The sequence below is a fragment of the Odocoileus virginianus genome, chromosome 1 (assembly GCF_023699985.2).
Source record: "Odocoileus virginianus isolate 20LAN1187 ecotype Illinois chromosome 1, Ovbor_1.2, whole genome shotgun sequence".
Lineage (NCBI taxonomy): Eukaryota > Metazoa > Chordata > Mammalia > Artiodactyla > Cervidae > Odocoileus > Odocoileus virginianus.
The window spans coordinates 15,093,455-15,111,261 of NC_069674.1; the positions used below are offsets into that span (position 1 = coordinate 15,093,455).

Below are 17,807 nucleotides of genomic sequence, written 5' to 3' on the forward strand. Positions count from 1 at the left end.
TTTATTTTGATGTTGCATCTCCACAAGGCAATTTTTGTCCCTTTTCTCTTTGCCAGTAGAAGATGGTCATGAACATCACACCGTCTTCCCTCTCTCGGCTTCAGACTGTGACCAGCCCAAAGGCATGGCCTCCAAGCAAGGGATGTGGCATGCCCAGGGCTCAAGGGGATCCAGCACATTTTATTTAAGGTTCAGGGGACAGGTGGGGCTAACTCCAACTTGGGCTCCATCTGCCAACTCAGCAGCCGCCAATGAAAGGTGAGGGGGTGGGGAGTCTTCTAATTTAAACAAAAGCAAGAACTTGGCTATGGCAGCCCTGCCCAAGAAAGTTCAGGAACACAACCACTGAGAGACCAGAATTACTTCTATGCCTTATTTCCTGATCTCTTCCCAGAATTCTAGCTATTAATCTCCTGGCTCACACAGTTTTAAAATTTTTGGTTGCTCTGGGTCTTTGGTGCCCCACAGCATGTGGGATCTCAGTTCCCTGACCAAGGACTGAAGCCATGTCCCCTGCATTGGAAGGTGGGTTCTTAACCATTGGACCACCAGGGGAGTCCCTACACATTTATTTTTACCTCTGCCACCACAAAAGTCAGAGAAGGAAGATACAAATCTAAGAACAAGATTTTACTTATTTCTCTTTTAAAAATTTAAAGATGGCTTCCCACCGAACCAAAGGTCTAGCAAGACAAAAATATAAAAGTATTTTCAACAAGATTTTGAAGTTTAGAAAAGCTCTGCAAGGCACTGATAGAACAGCTGAGGGTTCAATCAATACCACTTAGCACTGTTACTACATTACTGAGGCTTCACAGAACACCCGGTGCCCTGGAAGATGCTTGAGATCATCAAGTGCAATTCCCCGACTCTGGCTTTTTTAGAAACGGGAAAAGCTGGTGAGAGGAGAGACCTTCAGGTTGCAGGCATCCCATCGTGGCCACTTCCATGGGGGCTTCCCGTGGGCAGTGCAGCCCAGGAGGAGACGCACTCAGCTCAGGCTGCAGGGTTTCCTGTGCATGGTACAGTGTTTCACATAAAACAACAAGACCTGGGACTTCCTGGTGGTCCAGTGGTTAAGAATCCACCTTCCAATGCTGGGGACTCAGGTTTGATCCCTGGTGAGGAACGAAGATGCCACATGCCAAGGGGCAACTAAGCCCGTGTACCACAAGGACTGAGCCTATGCCTCAAAACGAAAGATCCCTCATGACGCAACTAAGACCCAACACAGTCAAATAAATAAATATTAAAACAAACCAAAAAACTCAATGAGAGGAGGTGGGTGGGAGGGAGGTTCAAGAGGGAGGGAACATATGTATACCTATGGCTGATTCACGTTGCTGTTTGGCAGAAACCAATACAATTGCTTGGTTGTAAAGCAGTTATCCTTCAATTAAAAATAAATAAATTCAATTATATATTAAAAACCCAATGACATCTGCCTCAAAACAGACAGGGCCAGGCAAATTAGGTCACACACTTGTGCTTCTGGTTCTCTGCAGTCTGTTTAGGCTTTAAGCAAGAATGGCCCCCAGAGCTGTGGATCCATCATGTGAGTTGACCCTTCTTGAGAAATGCAAAGCTGAAAAAAGGAGTCAGTGTTTGACTCGGTGATGAGAGCTTCCCCGTTATGGACCAAACCATCCTCACAACTTAAATCTTCCTACACCCACTTGAAAACTGGAATGTTTTCTCTGACTCAATGTTTTATTTAAAAGAAAGGGGCCCAGAAACTCTAGATGAATGAAGATTCCAAAGCGTTGGTGGAGAGGTGCTGGCTGCAGGTGGAGGGGGCATGGTTGTGGCTAGCTGGCCGAGGCTCTTTTGTCCTCAGTGAGTGGCAGCAGGCTGGTCCCTGGGGGCCCAGCTCAGGTGGACTGACCCACCTGGAGCACTGGGTGGAGTCTGCCTTGCTCTTGAGCTCTGCAACCAGCCACGCGCTCCTGCTCCTAGGGTGGGGCCTGGCTACAGGTGCAGTGGGTTATAAGGTCTGCAGTGATGCATTTGCTCAGAACTTTAGCACTCTTTGCGGTGCCAAGGGCTTCATGGCTTCACACGAACTCGTCCTAAGATTCCAGTGTCCATGCAGTGAGGTGGCGAAGGTAGCCTTGAAGAGGCTGCCCCTGGGGAATCAGGCCCGGGTGTTTTATGTGCATGTTATGTACTAAGTCACTCAGTTGTGTCTGACTCTTTGTGATCCTATGGACTGTAGTCCAACAGGCTCCTCTGTCCATGGGATTTCCCAGGCAAGTATACTGGAGTGGGTTGCCATGCCCTCCTCCAGGGGATCTTCCCGACCCAGGGATCGAACCCACATCTCTTTTGTCTCCTGCATTGGCAGGCGGGTTCTTTACCACTAGTGCCATCTGGGAAGCAGGTTTTATGGTCCTGGATAAAACCACTCACCAACTCCATCAGGTAGTTTTAGATGTGAGTTAACAGTGTGGCTGGACCTGTGCCTGGACGGTTGACCCCGAGTTGCCTGCGAGGACCTGAGGATTGGCACCCCCACCCCACACACGTGTGACCACCACCACCTTCCCGTCCACTCCACAAACACATAACAAAACCTGGCAATGGGCGCGCCTGCTGCCTGACCCGCTTGCCAGGCTCATTTCAGACCAGAACTCAAGAGCTCCAGGTGGCAGCTGTAGCGGTTAAACTCCCTCAGTCTGGATCTGCGTCCAGCTAGACCAACCTCATGTGGGTCAAAGACCCCCCACCCCTTCCTCTCATCACCCTTCCCATGGCTTCCCGACCCTGAGCCTTTATAACAGGCCAGGAGTGAAGTGGTCTAGCACTGGTAAGACCATTTCTGCTGAGTCACATGGACCCAGCTCCAGTTTCTGCAGATAAAAAAAAACAGAGCTGCCCCGTGGCTTCACCAAGTACCTGATAGCCACGAGGAGCTAAGTAAAAACATCTGCATAAAAATAACCAAGACCGGAAGTGCTGGGAAAACAGGTTCTGTACATGCTAAGCAGACTGACTGGGGTTTAACGATAAAGTGTGGTTGCACCCAACCGGAAGCAACTTGAGGAAGTACTGAGGGTGGGAGAGAGGCCCAAGGGGTCCATTTGGAAAACAGGCAGGACAGAGCAGTCACATTCCACTGAGTGCCTTGAAAATGTGAATTGGGAAACTCGAAATAGCAACTGCCACCCTGGGTCCAACCCAGAGAGTTTGTTCAGCCCCGTGTTCTTGAACTGGAAAAAAAAATGTATCATTGAACAGTTTTTTAATTCAAATATATGCTCAGTACTGACTTATGTCAGGGACTTCCCCATGGTGTCACCCCACCTCCAGCCAAATGTGCCCTATTTAGTCCCTCATGGGATGCCTACAGCCGACATCCAAGTTCAGAGGTGAACCCATCCCCACCACTCTCCACCAGGCTGTCATGCGTACATGTAAGTCAAGCCTGGATTTGTGAGCAGAGATGGGTTCTCACAGTTGGAAAATGAAACCATGCGTTATTTAAGTTCCTTTTCACTTAATGCGTCAAAGTAATATGCGGAGGTATTTTCTGTATCACGAGGGACCATTTGGTAGAGGCTTTCATGGAGTAAGCATTTAGTGTTTACTGAATGAATGTGTAATAAAGCTGAATCACTGAACACTCAAGTAAACATGGCTTATTAGAGGGGAGGTAGCATGATGTCAGGAAGAAGAAATCATGCCTCGGTAATCTCCTTGAGTTCTCTGAGCAGATATATAAGCATATGGATAAGAGAACTGCAGAGCCCAGTTTAATTTGACTTTCAAAACCTATGAGAAAATCCCACTCTAAAGATGGTCTTCTAAAAACTGAGTCACTAAGAATTGTTTTTATCATGAATATGGGGTTGGCTTAAAGACCATAAACTAAGCTGAAGATAAGTGGATATATTCCCAGATGGAAAAACATTGGGGTTTCCTAGAGATCTGATTCTTGATGGATCTTCTTACATGTTTGTGAATGACTTACAAGAGGAAGAGTATATAATGAATCTCCAAGTGCCACCTCAATCATCTGGGGAGAAGATTAAGGTGATGGAGAGTCAATTCAGTTTGAACAAGGGTATATTGAATACTGAGGAGTCATCATGTGGTTGGGCCCTGGGGTATAAAATAGAAGGATAAGCTTAAAGTTAATCAAGTTAGGGTGAAAGTCATGCATTCATTTACAGTAAATAGTCGAAGGCACAATGGGAGTGACTGAGAAAATGATGGCAGTGACATAGTCCAGGGCTTCCCAGCCTCTGGGATCTAATGCCTGATGATCTGAGGTGGAGCTGATGTAATAATAACAGAAATAAAGTGCACAATAAATATGATGTGCTTGAATCATTCTGAAACTATTCCCCACACAAAGCCTGTTGAAAAAATCATCTTCCATAAAACTAGTCCCTGGTACCAAAAAGGTTGGGTACCACTGATGCAGATGATCAATGCTGTTACACTTAAGAGAGGTGGGGATAGTAAATAAGAGTTGAAGTAGGGAAAGTTTAATGGGGGAGAAAGAATTTGAGGAGAGCCTGGAAGAATACCAAGGGTTTGGATGGGTGTAGTAAAGGTGAGGGATTCTCTTGTTAATAGCAATTGGACATGCTACTCTGGGACTGGAAGGTGAGTGTGTTTGGGGCAAGTAACCAATTACTCCGTGAAACCTTAACAATCCAGAAACATCACCTAGGCAGATGTTACAATAATGGCAGTAGAAAAAGCCCTGGACTTGAGTTGGGAGATGGCACATGGATTCTATTAATCTTCCTCCTATAACCTGAGTCTTATTTCTTTGTCAGTAAAATACAAATGATAACTGTACCAATCTCATAAGTTTCTGTGAAATTTAATGCGAAGAAATACTCTGGACAGCTCAACCAGTACAGAACACAGGTGGGCACTAATTTCTTTAATAAGACAGTCTCAGCCACCTCACCTCTAAGAAGCCTTTCCCTTTTCCCATTTTGGGTGAAGCAGCGTTTTCCATACTCACCATTCTGTATTATACTGGTTTTCTTCCTCTCTGCCTCTGTCATTAGCCTATGAGCTCCTCGAGGACAATCCTGAGTTTTCTATCTCTTTCTAATCCGTACCTAGACAGTGCCTGGTATATATCACAAGTGTGCAAAGGTTGGTCAAATAACCAACAAAAGAGTGAATACATTGCTTACTATTACTGTAAGAATGGAAGATGAGTTTAATTTGACAAAAAAAAAAAAAGATTGGCACATAGAGATTTTATGAATTCTCACAAGCAACTGTTTATTCATTCACTTTAGACTATTTTCCAAAAGTCAGCATGAAGGCTGTTGATCATCTCTATTAGGATTCTTATCTCCTCATTTTTGGAAAATACGGATAGCCCTGACCTGTGCCATTGTCTGTCATCTCTTCCATTCTTTGGGCTTTCTCATCAAAAACAAAGAGTAGGGTATGTACTGGGCAAAAAAAAATGGAATATGTACCTCCTTTAGTGGGCTAGAGACATGTTACTTGGTGATGAATTTCCCTCCTCATGTTACTTGTCTTCCTTTTCCAATCTTAAGAGGTTGATACTCACTGGGAAAGCTGTAAGCACAGGAGTCTTGAAATGTTACTTTCCCTCTGATATTTATTAACCTTCCTTGGTCTTCCTCAGACGCTTGACCTATGCTCTCTGGATTCCTCTAGGTTTGAACACAGCTTTAAACACCCTCCCAGTTTCAGCATTTTTATCAGCTACCACTTCTCTTGAGCTTTTGCTTTCTTGAAGCATTTTTTAAATGTAAATGCTATTCTCTTGTAAAAGGCCTGTACATCTCTTTTGAAAACTCAAATTCACTGGGGAGCTCAGTTTTGAGTTGAACTGATCTAAACCCTGTAAGAGGCCCAATCACGTCCCTGTTAGATGTGATGTGTGGTCCTTGCATCTTAGAAGGATTCCCCCTCCATCCATATGCAGAAAGAAAATTACATACCATTCTGTTGGTGAAGTTACTGAACTTCTCAACCAACACCTGCTCAATCATGTCTGGCTCAGAGATAACAATAAACATCCGACGACCAAGATAGTACCTGGGAGGAATAAGAGAACTACTTTAAAATGTTTAAGTTAAAATGACTTTAAATTAAATTTAAATTAAAAATGATAAATGTCGTATTTGTCTGTTCTCTTCTCCTTTCCAGAAAGAATTCACAGTGGCTTAGAATCAGGGATAAAGGATAAATAGGGAGTGAAGGTGTGGAGAAGATGAGGAAATGCACGTGCTAAGTGTGAGGAACGGCAGAGCTCTGATGACCTAACACCAAACTTCATTCCACAAACATTTATGGAATCCCACCTGGTACCAGTCCCTGGAGACTCTGGGGTGAATAAGAGACAGTCTTTAGCCCCAGGAAACTTGCCCCCTTGATAGGAAAGACAGATCTGTAAGTTTAAACACAATAATAAAGAATTTATAGGATACAGTAGTAAGACCAAGAAGGAAAATGGTACAGGTCAATGTTGTCCCCATTTTCCAAAATTGGGGAGACAGGCATTCTAGCAAGAGAAGATCAGTGACTTGTATATACTGATTCTTAGGCAAAAGATAAACCTTTATGAGATAAAGTAGTGATAAACCTTTATGAGAATTCAGGGAAGATTAAACTTGCAGGGAAAGACCGAACAACGGGGTGCTACACCTACATGTGAAGGAGCTCAGGAGATACTATGACACTAATGAAGAAACAGAGGGACTTCCCTGGTGGTCCAGTGGTTAAGACTTAGCCTTCCAATGCAGGGGATGCGGGTTCAGTCCCTTGTTGGGGAGGCTAAGATCCCACACACCTTGGGGCCAAAAGCCCAGAACATCCAACAGAAGCAATATTATAACAAATTCAATAAAGACTTTGAAAATGATCCACATGAAAAAAGTCTTTAAAAAAAAAAAGAAATGGAGGAAAATCTAAGCCAGTCAGCAGTGGTGGTAAACGCCAAAAGTAAGCTGTTTAAGGACATATTGTCATTTATTTATTAAATAAATTTTGCTATTTATTAAAGTGCTGGGGACACAAAAGCATCTAAGACCCAGTCATAGCCTTCAAGGGTCTCAGAGCCTGGTGGCAGTGGCAATTAGATAATCACCATCCACTGTGACATCTGGCAAGTGTGGGTGACACTGGGGGCACACCCCACTGAAAGCGTGAAGAAGAGAGAATGAAATCTTCCTTGAGGTGGTGCTTCCTAACGTGAGTTTCAAAGGATGGACAAGAATTAGTCCAGATAGGTGGGTGGCAAAGGGGAGTGAGGGTGTGGCAGGCAGAGGAATCAGTTGACAATTCCCCGGGGACAAGCATGCCTGGAAGAGCTATAAGCTCTTGACTAGCAACTGTATAAAGCCAACCAGAGTGATGACAAGTTACCCCACTGCATAATGCCATGTTTTCAGTCCTGTGTATGGAATTATTTTTCAGGATGTTATTTGATCACTGGCACATCCAGTTCCGAGTGGTAAAGAGCAGAGCAGTTTAAGTCATGTGGCAAGAAAGCAGCAAAGTTTGCTCTGACTTCTTAGTTACTTAGAACTTTTCATAAGCTAAAAGAGTCTTTAATGTTTTAACTCTTCCCCTTCTTACTAACTAGGGAAAAAATAATATTTGTCTGGCACATGTCAGGCACTCAGAAATATTCATCTGAGTGATCATATTTCCCAAACTGTTAGAGAAATCTTTGGGACACAGGAATTCAACAGATGTGGTAGAAGAAAAAATATTCACTAGTTTGTTTTTTAAAAACTGATTTTAGCCAAGAAGACCAGAAATAACCCCCCAAAAACCAATGCTTTTATAAACTTTATAGGGCATGTCATAGAATTTTTTTGAGAATCTGGTAAAAACTGTGGACATTTCCCCAAGACATTTCCCTTTCATAGCATTTTAAAATGAAATTTGAGGAATTCTTCAACACCTGAAATGAAAAAAGCCAATCTAGGAAGGTTACATATTATATGATTTCATTTATATGTTTTTGAAACAGCAGTGAGATTAGTTGTTTCTAAAGGAAAAGAGATGAGTAGATTCTAAACTCTAGGGATGTGGGGGGTGTGATAGGGTGGTGTGACTGTAAAAAGTAACACAAGAGAGACTTGTGGTGACCGTTTTGTATCTTAATATACAGTAGTGGTTATACAAACCTACACATCTGATAAGACTTCAGAGGATTCTACACACACACACACACACACACACACACACACACACACACACACAGGCTTGAAAATCTGATAAAATCTGAATAAGTATGGATCATGCTGTGTGTGCTCAGTAGCTTCAGTCGTGTCCAACTCTTTGCGATCCTATAGACTGTAGCCTGCCAGGCTCCCTCATCCTTGGGATTCTCCAGACAAGGATACTGGAGTGGGTTACCATGCCTCCTCCAGGGAATCTTCCCAACCTAGGGATTGAACCTGCAGCTCTTGCATTGCAGGCTGATTCTTTACCTACTGAGCCACCTGGGAAGCCCATTATGGATTGTATCAATGTTAATTTCCTGGTTTTGATGATGTACTGTAGCTATGCAAGAGGTAATCATTGGGGGAAACAGGGTAAAGGGTACACAGGATCTTTTGTACATTTTTTTGCAACTTCCTGTAAATCTATACTTCTCTCAAAAAATTTCAAATGTTTAAAAGTCACTTGGAAACTTAAACTATAGACACAGCTCTGTTCCTCCCTGGAGCAGATCTAGTAGGCTGGGAGGAGCCCAGAAATCTGCATTTGAACAGGCTCTCCAGATTCTGATGTAAAGGACTACTCCCACAATTCATGAAATGCTGTTCTAGGGCAGTGGTTTTCGGCCTCAAGGACTGGTCAAAAGCCCCGGCCAAGGATTCAAAAAGTAGTGATGCCTGACCTCCTGACCAGCATCTCTGGGGTGGGACCCAGTCCCTTCTAACTTTAATAAGCTCTCCAGTAACCAGTACTGGATCGACAGTAACCAGATTGGGGGACCCACAAACCCCATGTTAAAAACCCCCGCTTTAGATTTAACTAAAGCTCACGCTGTGATTCTCATTTCCCTAAATTCTTAGTTCTAAAAGGAAAGCATTTACATTGAGATGCACACCTATTTTGGTAATGATTCATTTGTATTGATTTAGTTATTACCAAAATAATTTTACAGTAAGTTCAGTCGCCCAGTTGTGTCCAACTCTTTGCGACCCCATGGACTGCAGCATGCCAGGCTACCCTGTCAATCACCAACTCCCGGAGCCTACTCAAACTCATGTCCATATAATCTGGATTTCAAAAAAAAAAAAACAAACCCAAATAATACTTCTACATTCAGATGAAAGTTGTCCTTCCAAGTGGGCACCTTGGGAGCCTTTGAGCTTTTTTCTAGTAATGTTGCTAATGCTAAAAACAATTTTGTCACCATTTCTTTAGAATTGCTTCAGAGCTGGTTTATGAACCTCGTGAGAAAACTGGCCCCATTTTACATGTAAATTGTGTAATCTTATGGATTTATATTTATACAAACACTCATCTGTAGTTTGAGGAGCTCCTGGAAAGATCTTAATCAGAGAAACCTTTAAATGAAGCTTGTTTTTCCTTTCGGATGTCTGAATGGCTGCCCTGTTTTTGTCTGCCCAGCCCTCCTTGAGGAAGCACCCTCCCCCATACCACCAGTTCTGGAGGAGCTGTCGATGGCAGAGCCTGCCCTTTTGGCCAAGGGGGTGGACTCACCATCAGGCATGGCTGATTACGGTATCTCATCTCCTTGACAACAGTGACTGGTCCACAGAGCGGGTGCATGACTGAGTCAGGACCAGTCAGAATCCTTCATTGGGTGTATGTGTAAGTATATACTTGGAGGCTGCTTGACGAAAGCTCTGTTTTTCTCCTGAAGGTGCTTAACTAGGAATATATGACCAGTCAGTGGCCATCTTTGTACCACATGCTGGCACAAACTCCAGGTCAAGATATGCTTCCTGCAGTATTCCTTGCATCTTCCAAGCTTAAATTAGTTTGCACTTTTAAGTGTGTTTGAGCTGGATTTCTATCATTTGTAATCTAGAAGTCCTAAATATTGCAAGGTATTCCTTTTCCTTTTCAACCTTGTGAATACCTAATGCCATTCTGCCTCTCAAAACATACTTCCCCAAGAGGCTCTGATCTTGGAGACTTCCCCGGTGGTCCAGCAGTTAAGAATCTGCCTTCCGATGCAGGGGACGTGCATTTGATCCTTGGTAAGGAAACTACGATCCCACATCCTTTGGGGCAACTAAGCCCATGGACTTCAACTACTGAGCCCCCCGTGCTCTGGCCCACGGGCCTCAATGAAGGTCCTGCATGTCACACGAAGACCCAACAAAGACAAAAATATAAACAATTTTTTTCTTTTTTTAAAAAAAAGAGGGTCTGATCTCAGTTTTGTGCACTGGTATGAATGTATGGCCACATGTCACTGCCTCCTGAGGTGGGGTGAAAGTGGTAGAGGCTCAGTCGTATCTGACTCTCTGTGACCTCTTGGACTGTAGCCCACCAGGCTCCTCTGTCCACGGGATTCTCCAGGCAAGAATACTGGAGTGGGTAGCCAGTCCCTTCTCCAGGGATCTTCCCAATCTAGGGATGGAACCTGGGTGTCCTGCATTGCCAGCAGATTCTTTACCATCTGAACCACCAGGAAGCCCTGAGGGGGTGGAATACTGCAAAGCCACATGCCCTAGGGCCAGGTCAGGATCCAGGATCACCCAGCTCTGCTGCTTACTCATACAAGCCTTATAGGTGGACTCTGGAAATTCTGCATTTCAGCTTCCTTGCCCCTGAAACATGGGAGTAAAACCACGCAACAGTTTGCTCTGCTTTAAATCCTGTAGTTCTTATGAATTAAAAAGGAAGTTTGAATTTTAAGTCTACTTTCTATAGGGCATAGAGAGTAAAGCAGTTAGTCCTAAAGGAAATCAACCCTGAATATTCATTGGAAGGACTGATGCTGAGGCTGACGCTCCAATCCTTTGGCCACCTGATGTGAAGAGCCAACTCATTGGAAAAGATCCTGATGCTGGGAAGGATTGAAGGCAGGATGAGAAGGGGATGACAGAGGATGAGATGGTTGGATGGCATCACTGATTCAATGGAAATTAGTTTGAACAAACTCCAGCAGATGGTGAAAGACAGGGAAGCCTGGCATGCTAAAGTTCATGAGGCTGCAAAGGGTTGGACATGACTTAGCGACTGAACAACTATAGGGCTTGAAAACACATCCTGTTAACAGTGGAATCAATCAGTGAAGTGTTTGAATGACTTGAAGACCCTTCTCAGAATCTGATAAGCACAATTGTTAGTGTTTATTGAGTGCTTACTACCTACCAGCCATGTTCTGAGTGCACTGCCTGTAGGATTTCATTTTTTCCTCGTAGAAAATGGACAGGGTAGTTACTATACCCACTTGTCAGAACAAAAAACTGACAAGAGATGTTAAGTTAAGAGATGTTAGAGTTGTTAAGTAATTGCCCAAGATAGGGATTTGATCCCAATCTGATGGCTGCCAGAGCCTGGGCCTGTGGCCTCGACCTTGCCGTCGCCTATACCAGCGACACTTCTTCCTCAGGCCGAGCAGGTGTGTGAACAGCCAGGCTTCTAGCTGTGCAGACTGTGTCTTTTAAAGGTGGAAAGTCAGAGCAGCTTCTTGTTTAATGGCCCAGAAACAACCCACCACCCCAGCCTAATTACGAAGGTAACTTCTTGCTCCCTTCTAACTGAAATGTATGGATCGTCACTTTGGGGGGCAAAAAATTCTTAGCCAGTTACTCATTTATATTTATTTACGCACATAAGAATGTTCTTACTCAACTCTGACGCACCTGGTGGAAGAGAAAATTTAGGCAAATCAGTGAAGTATTGTGCAGACAAAAATAATACTTGTTTGGCTTGTTTAATTAGTTGTTTTCTTATTTTTTAAAAAAACTGACCAGTCGGTTCAATCAAAATAGTCCACAATTGCCTTCTGGGAATTGAGGCCTGGTGGCCTACTGCTCTTAGCCTGTGGGCTGCCTGGCTCTGTTCTAGAAGGCCTGCCCCCATCCAGGGTGGCTAAGCTATAAAGGGTGGTTGATCAGAAGGTACCTACAAGCATCAGTACAAAAGGATGTCTAGGTCACACAGCTGAATGAAAAAGCACATTGGGAAATAGTACATACAGTTGTGGAAATAAAATAATAGTCCATTTGATGGTTAGCTCATTCAACAAGCATGTATTGAGCACAAACTGTCAGGCACTAGGCTCATGTATGTTAACAGTATCCCTAGAAAAACTCTGGAGGAAGATGTATTAGCTAACGGTGCATATTTTATAGGGATTTTTACTTTTCACATTGTGTGTCTTTAATAGGGGCTTCTCAGGTGGTGCAGTGGTAAAGAATCTGCCTGCCAATGCAGGATCAGTCTCTGAGTCAGGAAGATCCCCTGGAGGAGGGCATGGCAACCCACTCCAGTATTCTCACCTGGAGAAGCCCGTGGACAGAGGAGCCTGGTGGGCTACAGTCAGTGGGGTCACAAAACGAGTCTGACATGACTTAGTGACTGAACAACGAACAAATGTCTTTAATGTTCCACTAGTTTACAGTGAGTGCTTTTGTAATAAGGAAAAAAAAAAAGAGGTTTGTCTTGTCAAGAGCTGAGGTGGGGGTCGGCAGTGGTGCAGCTATCAGGACTCAGGTTCAAGGCCGTGTCCTTGTGATTTAACAGCTGCGTCACCTTGAGCAAACCACAACCTTCCTGAGCCAATTTCCTGGATAAAGAGGCTGTTATGAGGGTCAGAGGAGAAACAAGAGAATGCTTTGTCTGTAGTAAGGTTTTAGGCAAATACCAGTCATGATAACCTCCCAATCAGGAGTGAAGGCCCCAGCTCATGGGGGTGGGGCGGGTGGCTGCTGGTGTCACTTTGTAGGAATGAAGAAGCTGAATGATAAGCGTCCCCAGGAGGTCAGGTACAAAGAACCAATGCGATTCTGGAGACTTCAGGTTTCCAGGTAGAGACTGAAAAACTGATGCAGGCCTCTTTTGTTGGTGTTCAGCTGCGCAGTCGTGTCCAACTCTCTGCGACCCCATGGACTGTAGCACTCCAGGCTTCCCTGTCCTTCACCATCTCCCAGAGGTTGCTCAAACTCATGTCCCCTTGAATTAGTGATGCCATCCAACCATCTCATCCTCTGTCGTTCTCTCTCCTCAGGCCCTCCATCTTTCCCAGCATTAGGGTCTTTTCCAAAGATGCAGGCCTCTAGCAACTGACGACTGCTAAACAGTGAGCATTAGATGACTCCTTGCCTCAATGTCAGGGCCATGTCCCAGCAGGTTGAGGAGGCTAATAGGGTGAATGTCCTGGCCTTCACTCTGACCTCTGCCGTGGACTGTGGATGAGAAGGTCGTGGGCATCTCAGTGGGGAAGGGTGGGCATTGACTGCTGGAGATCCCACGTTGAGTGATCAGTCTCTAAAATGTTCCAAGGGAGCTAAGTAGGCATCCAAGCCTGGTAGTGGGCCGTAGGCGGGCTGGGAGACTCACAGTCCTGTGGAGAAACCATGGCTTCGCAGTCCTGTGGCTCCTTCCTGGCTTGACTCAGCAGAGCATCCTGCCCTTTCTCATTAGCAACCTGATCTGTCATTAGAACAAGGCAGGATTGAGTTAGCAGAGAGGTGGAGTCTACTCAAGTTGCTGGGGATGCTTTTCTTGAGGAGCCAGTGACAGACATAGGTCCCAGGAGTTGGAGCTGCTTTCTTCTGGCTCTCTCCTGTCACTCAGATCAGGGTGTGCCTTACCTGCCCAGGGAAGCCTCAGGGCACTGGTGCCTGGGGGCGGGCCCTGACCTCACAGAGCCCCTCAGAGCCACAAGGACTGAGTCAGCCTTTTCCCTCTCTGTGATACTTGGAGCCGGGTCAGCTCTCCTCTCCTGCCCTCAGATGCCGGTGGACTCTGTGGTTCTTCACTTCCCGGCTGGACATTGGACCATGCACTCAGATTTATGCCTCCGCCCCTCTAACTTGTCTTCCTGACCAACTACTTATCTGCACAAGGGTCCTGATTCCGTTTATCCACCAGGGCTTTGTAAAATGCAAGTCTGGGGACTTGCCTGATGGTCCAGTGGTTAAGACTGCATTTCCACTGCAGGGGACTTGGGTTCGATCCCCGGTCAGGGAACTTAAAATCCTGTGTGCCTCTTGTTGCAGTCCAAAGGCGCAGGGTGGGGGTGGGGGGGAGCCAATCTGATTGTAGCTCTCTTTACTTAACATCCTTCAGTGGTTTGTCTCCACGAAAGCCTTTGGGAGTCCTGAGCATGTGCAAATGTCCTTCATAGCCCAGCCCCTGCCTTGCTTCTGGCCTCATCCCTCCATATTGCCCACCACCCAAGAGTGAGCACCAATGATCAACCTTTCTTCCTGACACTCTCCATCACCTCTCACATCCACGGGAGCCTTTGCATATGCTGGTCCCCTGCCTCCATGGATCAGTCGTTCCTCTTTCTATCTTGCCAGGTTAACTTCTAGCAGTATTCCACTAACTGTAGTTCTTTTCTTGGCTACATTTTTACTTGGTTGTGAGTGGTTTAAATGCAAGGATCTGGTCTTTTTCTAACATTGAAGTCTAACATTTATATTACAGGGTTGAATTTATTATAGGAGTTCTGTGGAGTTTGCTCAGCGTTCAAATGTTCTTTCGATGAATTTGTAGGGGAAAAAGTGGTCTCCCCGTCCTATTCCTCTGCCATCTTAGCTCCTCCCCCAGGAGTTCTGTAATGTTAGTGGAGCAGGCTGTATCTAGGCCCGACCTCTTAAGCCCCATGAGCCCAGGCCCATCTCTCCCTCTAGGACACTCAAGTAGCTCACTATATGGATTGCTACTCCCAGACCAACAGCCCCATCAAGGCCAAGTCTACCTTTGTGAAACAAACTGACCGTGCTATCCCACTATCAGCAAACCTCTAATGACTCTCCAGTGTTTGAAGAAAAAAGTCCAAGCTTCTTAACTGGAATGAGGAGCCCTGTAGGAACTATCTCCTTGTCCCACTCCTCTTCCACCAAGGAGAGTAGAAAAGCTGGCTTTAAACTCAACATTCAAAAGATGAAGATCACGGCATCCAGTCCCTTCACTTCATGGCAAACAGAAGGGGAAAAGGGGGAAACAGTGACAGATTTTGTTTTCTTGGGCTCCTAAATCACTGCAGACAGTGACTGAAGCCATGAAATTAATAGATGCTTGCTTCTTGGGAGGAAAGCTATGACAAACCTAGACAGTGTAGTAAAAAGCAGAGACATCACTTTGCCGACAAAGGTCTGTCTAGTCAAAGCTATGGTTTTTTCCAGTAGTCATGTATGGATGTGAGAGAAAGTTCACATAAAGAAAGCTGAGCACCGAAGAATTGATGTTTTCAAACTGTGGTGCTAGAGAAGACTCTTGAGAGTCCCTTGGACAGCAGAGTCCAAATCAGTCAATCCTAAAGGAAATCAACCCTGAATATTCATTGGAAGGACTCATGCTGAAGCTGAAATTCTAATACTTTGGCCACCTGATTCAAAGAGCTGACATTGGAAAAGACCCTGATGCTGAGAAAGATAGAGGACAGAAAGAGAAGGGGGTGACAGAGGATGAGATGGTTGGATGGCCTTATTGACTCAATGGACATGAGTTTGAGCAAACTCCAGGAGATAGTGAAGGACAGGGAAGCCTGGCAGGCTGAGGTCCATGGGGTCGCGAAGAGTGGGACACAACTGAGTGACTAAACAACGACAACAACACATGTTCTAACAACTAAGTAAACATTTGAAAAAGAATGCACATATTGCACTAAGTAGTTTTCATCATGACCCACAGATGTCACTGTGTTCACCATGAATATTGAAGATATCCCAGGAAGCCCCTGTGAATTCTCTATGGCACCTTTGGGTGCCTTAGCGCACAGTTTGGGAACTGTAACCATACATTGCTGCTATGAAATAGTCATTTGCGGTTCCCTTCATTTGCACTGTTTTTCTACGCTTCCGTTCCTTTGCACATGATTGTTCCTCTAAAGTCCTCGTCTGTATCTTGTCTATAAAACCTTTCTGATAGTCAAGTCACCTGTCGCTTCTTCTGTGGAGTCTTCTCAGACCCTTCATTTCCCATAGTTTCCATGGCATCTTGTCCATTCATCTTATTGATTTGCATCTCACTGTTTTATTTCTTGGGCTTCCTTGACAGTCTCTTCACTACTCTGTGAGTTCTTTGAGGACAAAGCCCTGTCTTGATTTGTCTTTCATCCCTGAGAAGCTGGCAGAGCACCTCATACCAACAGGTAGCTGGGAAGACGATTCTGCATCTGCCTTTCTAGTTCTAAGAAATCACTTCTTATCTTCCTGCATTCTCAATTCCTGCTCCTGGCAGATCTGAAGCCAGACTCGAACCCTGTTTCTCTTTACTGGCCTTTATCTTGCATTCTCAAAGTCACTGGTCCCCATCCACTCTGAAATGTGTGGCTAACCCTTTGCCTTTCTCTTCTACCCCTTGGCAGGGGCATCACCTTTGCATCCACCCTACTGGCTTCTTCAGCTGAGCGCTCATCTTTGTGGTCATCCCAGGTCTGGCTGTGTGTGGAGTCACCACGGTGAGCCAGGCTCCTGTTGCAAGCCAATGGCTCTGCCAGAGATCTTGTTTGAATCAAAGTTTCCCTGATGTGTTGGTGCCAAGATCTTGCTCCAGCAGAGAGTGCGGTTGGCTCAGAGCCTTCCGCGTCCCTTCAGGGTCACCTAACAGCAACTGGCCACCCCTTCTGTGTCCCCATCTCTTCTGTGTCTCCATCTCTAGCCATCAGCTACCCCTCCTCCCACCATCCCCACCCCAAGGTCCTTCTCTGACTGTTCTCACCAGGTAGACCGTTGTTCCCTTCTCCTCCTCATTTCCCCATTATTCCAGACTGTGTTCGACTGCTGCCTCCTCCTGGAAGCCTTCTCTGCTTTCACTGGCCCATGATTCTACCCAATTTCTGGCTTCAGGTTGTCTGTTCAATGTGGCATATTCAGTCACTCATATTACCCGGCATTCTTGTGAGACTTGGCCCAGGTCTGTGTTTCTCTTCTAAATTAGGTGCCAGATTTTCTTCAGGAAAAGAGACATGAGTGATGCTTTTGGGAGAAGAGTGGAGTGGTTTCTCCCACCACCCTCAGCCCAGGGATAGACACTCAGTGGAAACCGAATTACCTGGTGAGTAGACGATGTCTGGATCGGGGCCAAGAGGGAGCTAGTTCTTCGGATGTGAGGGTACCATCTTGTCAGTCTTTGTGCCATCCGAAGACAGAGACACAGACTGAAGTGAGTGTGGGAGAGCTCAGAAAGAGGGGAGGGATGGAGAGCCCTCCCTGAATGAGCGAGGACCTGAGGGTACAGAGGGAATTGTGTTTGGAATTAGAACTGGGTGACATGGGGCCAGTTCCTTGAGTCTTGGGTGTCACAGTCTGTTCACCTGGCAGAGATAGTGGGTGGAAAAGCAGGTCTCATTACTCTTCTTTAGGGACCTTCTACCACTGTGGACGTGCATGCTTGGTCCCTGTGTGGGTTTATAAGTAGTCAGAATAGGGGCTTAATAAGGAATCGGATCTGAGTTCATGTAAGTGGGCCTGGAGGACAAAGGGCCCTTCTAGTTCCTGCTGAACTGTGGCCGCATCGAGCTCTAGTCAAGCTTTCTCCCAAACAGAGCTGTGGCTAAAGGAGGGAATTCGGCAGCAATGGGGGAAAATTATCTGAAGCAAACCTACAACGATAAACCTCTCTACTCTATTGGATACACCCGCCCATTTAATTTATTCAGTTAATAAAACTTATTCCCTAGA

General features: G+C 45.4%; 1 protein-coding gene across 4 annotated transcripts in view; it reads right to left on the reverse strand.

Moving 5' to 3' along the window:
* Positions 1-17,807, reverse strand: part of TBXAS1 (thromboxane A synthase 1) — a 163,503-nt gene that overhangs the window by 85,673 nt on the left and 60,023 nt on the right. For 2 of the 4 annotated variants that reach the window (XM_020899413.2, XM_070464992.1), the window contains exon 4: positions 5,946-6,042. The exons of the other annotated variants lie outside the window; for them this stretch is intronic. In XM_020899413.2, the coding sequence (XP_020755072.1) occupies positions 5,946-6,042 (97 nt within the window). The remainder of the gene's footprint in view (positions 1-5,945; positions 6,043-17,807) is intronic. 4 annotated transcript variants of the gene reach the window in all.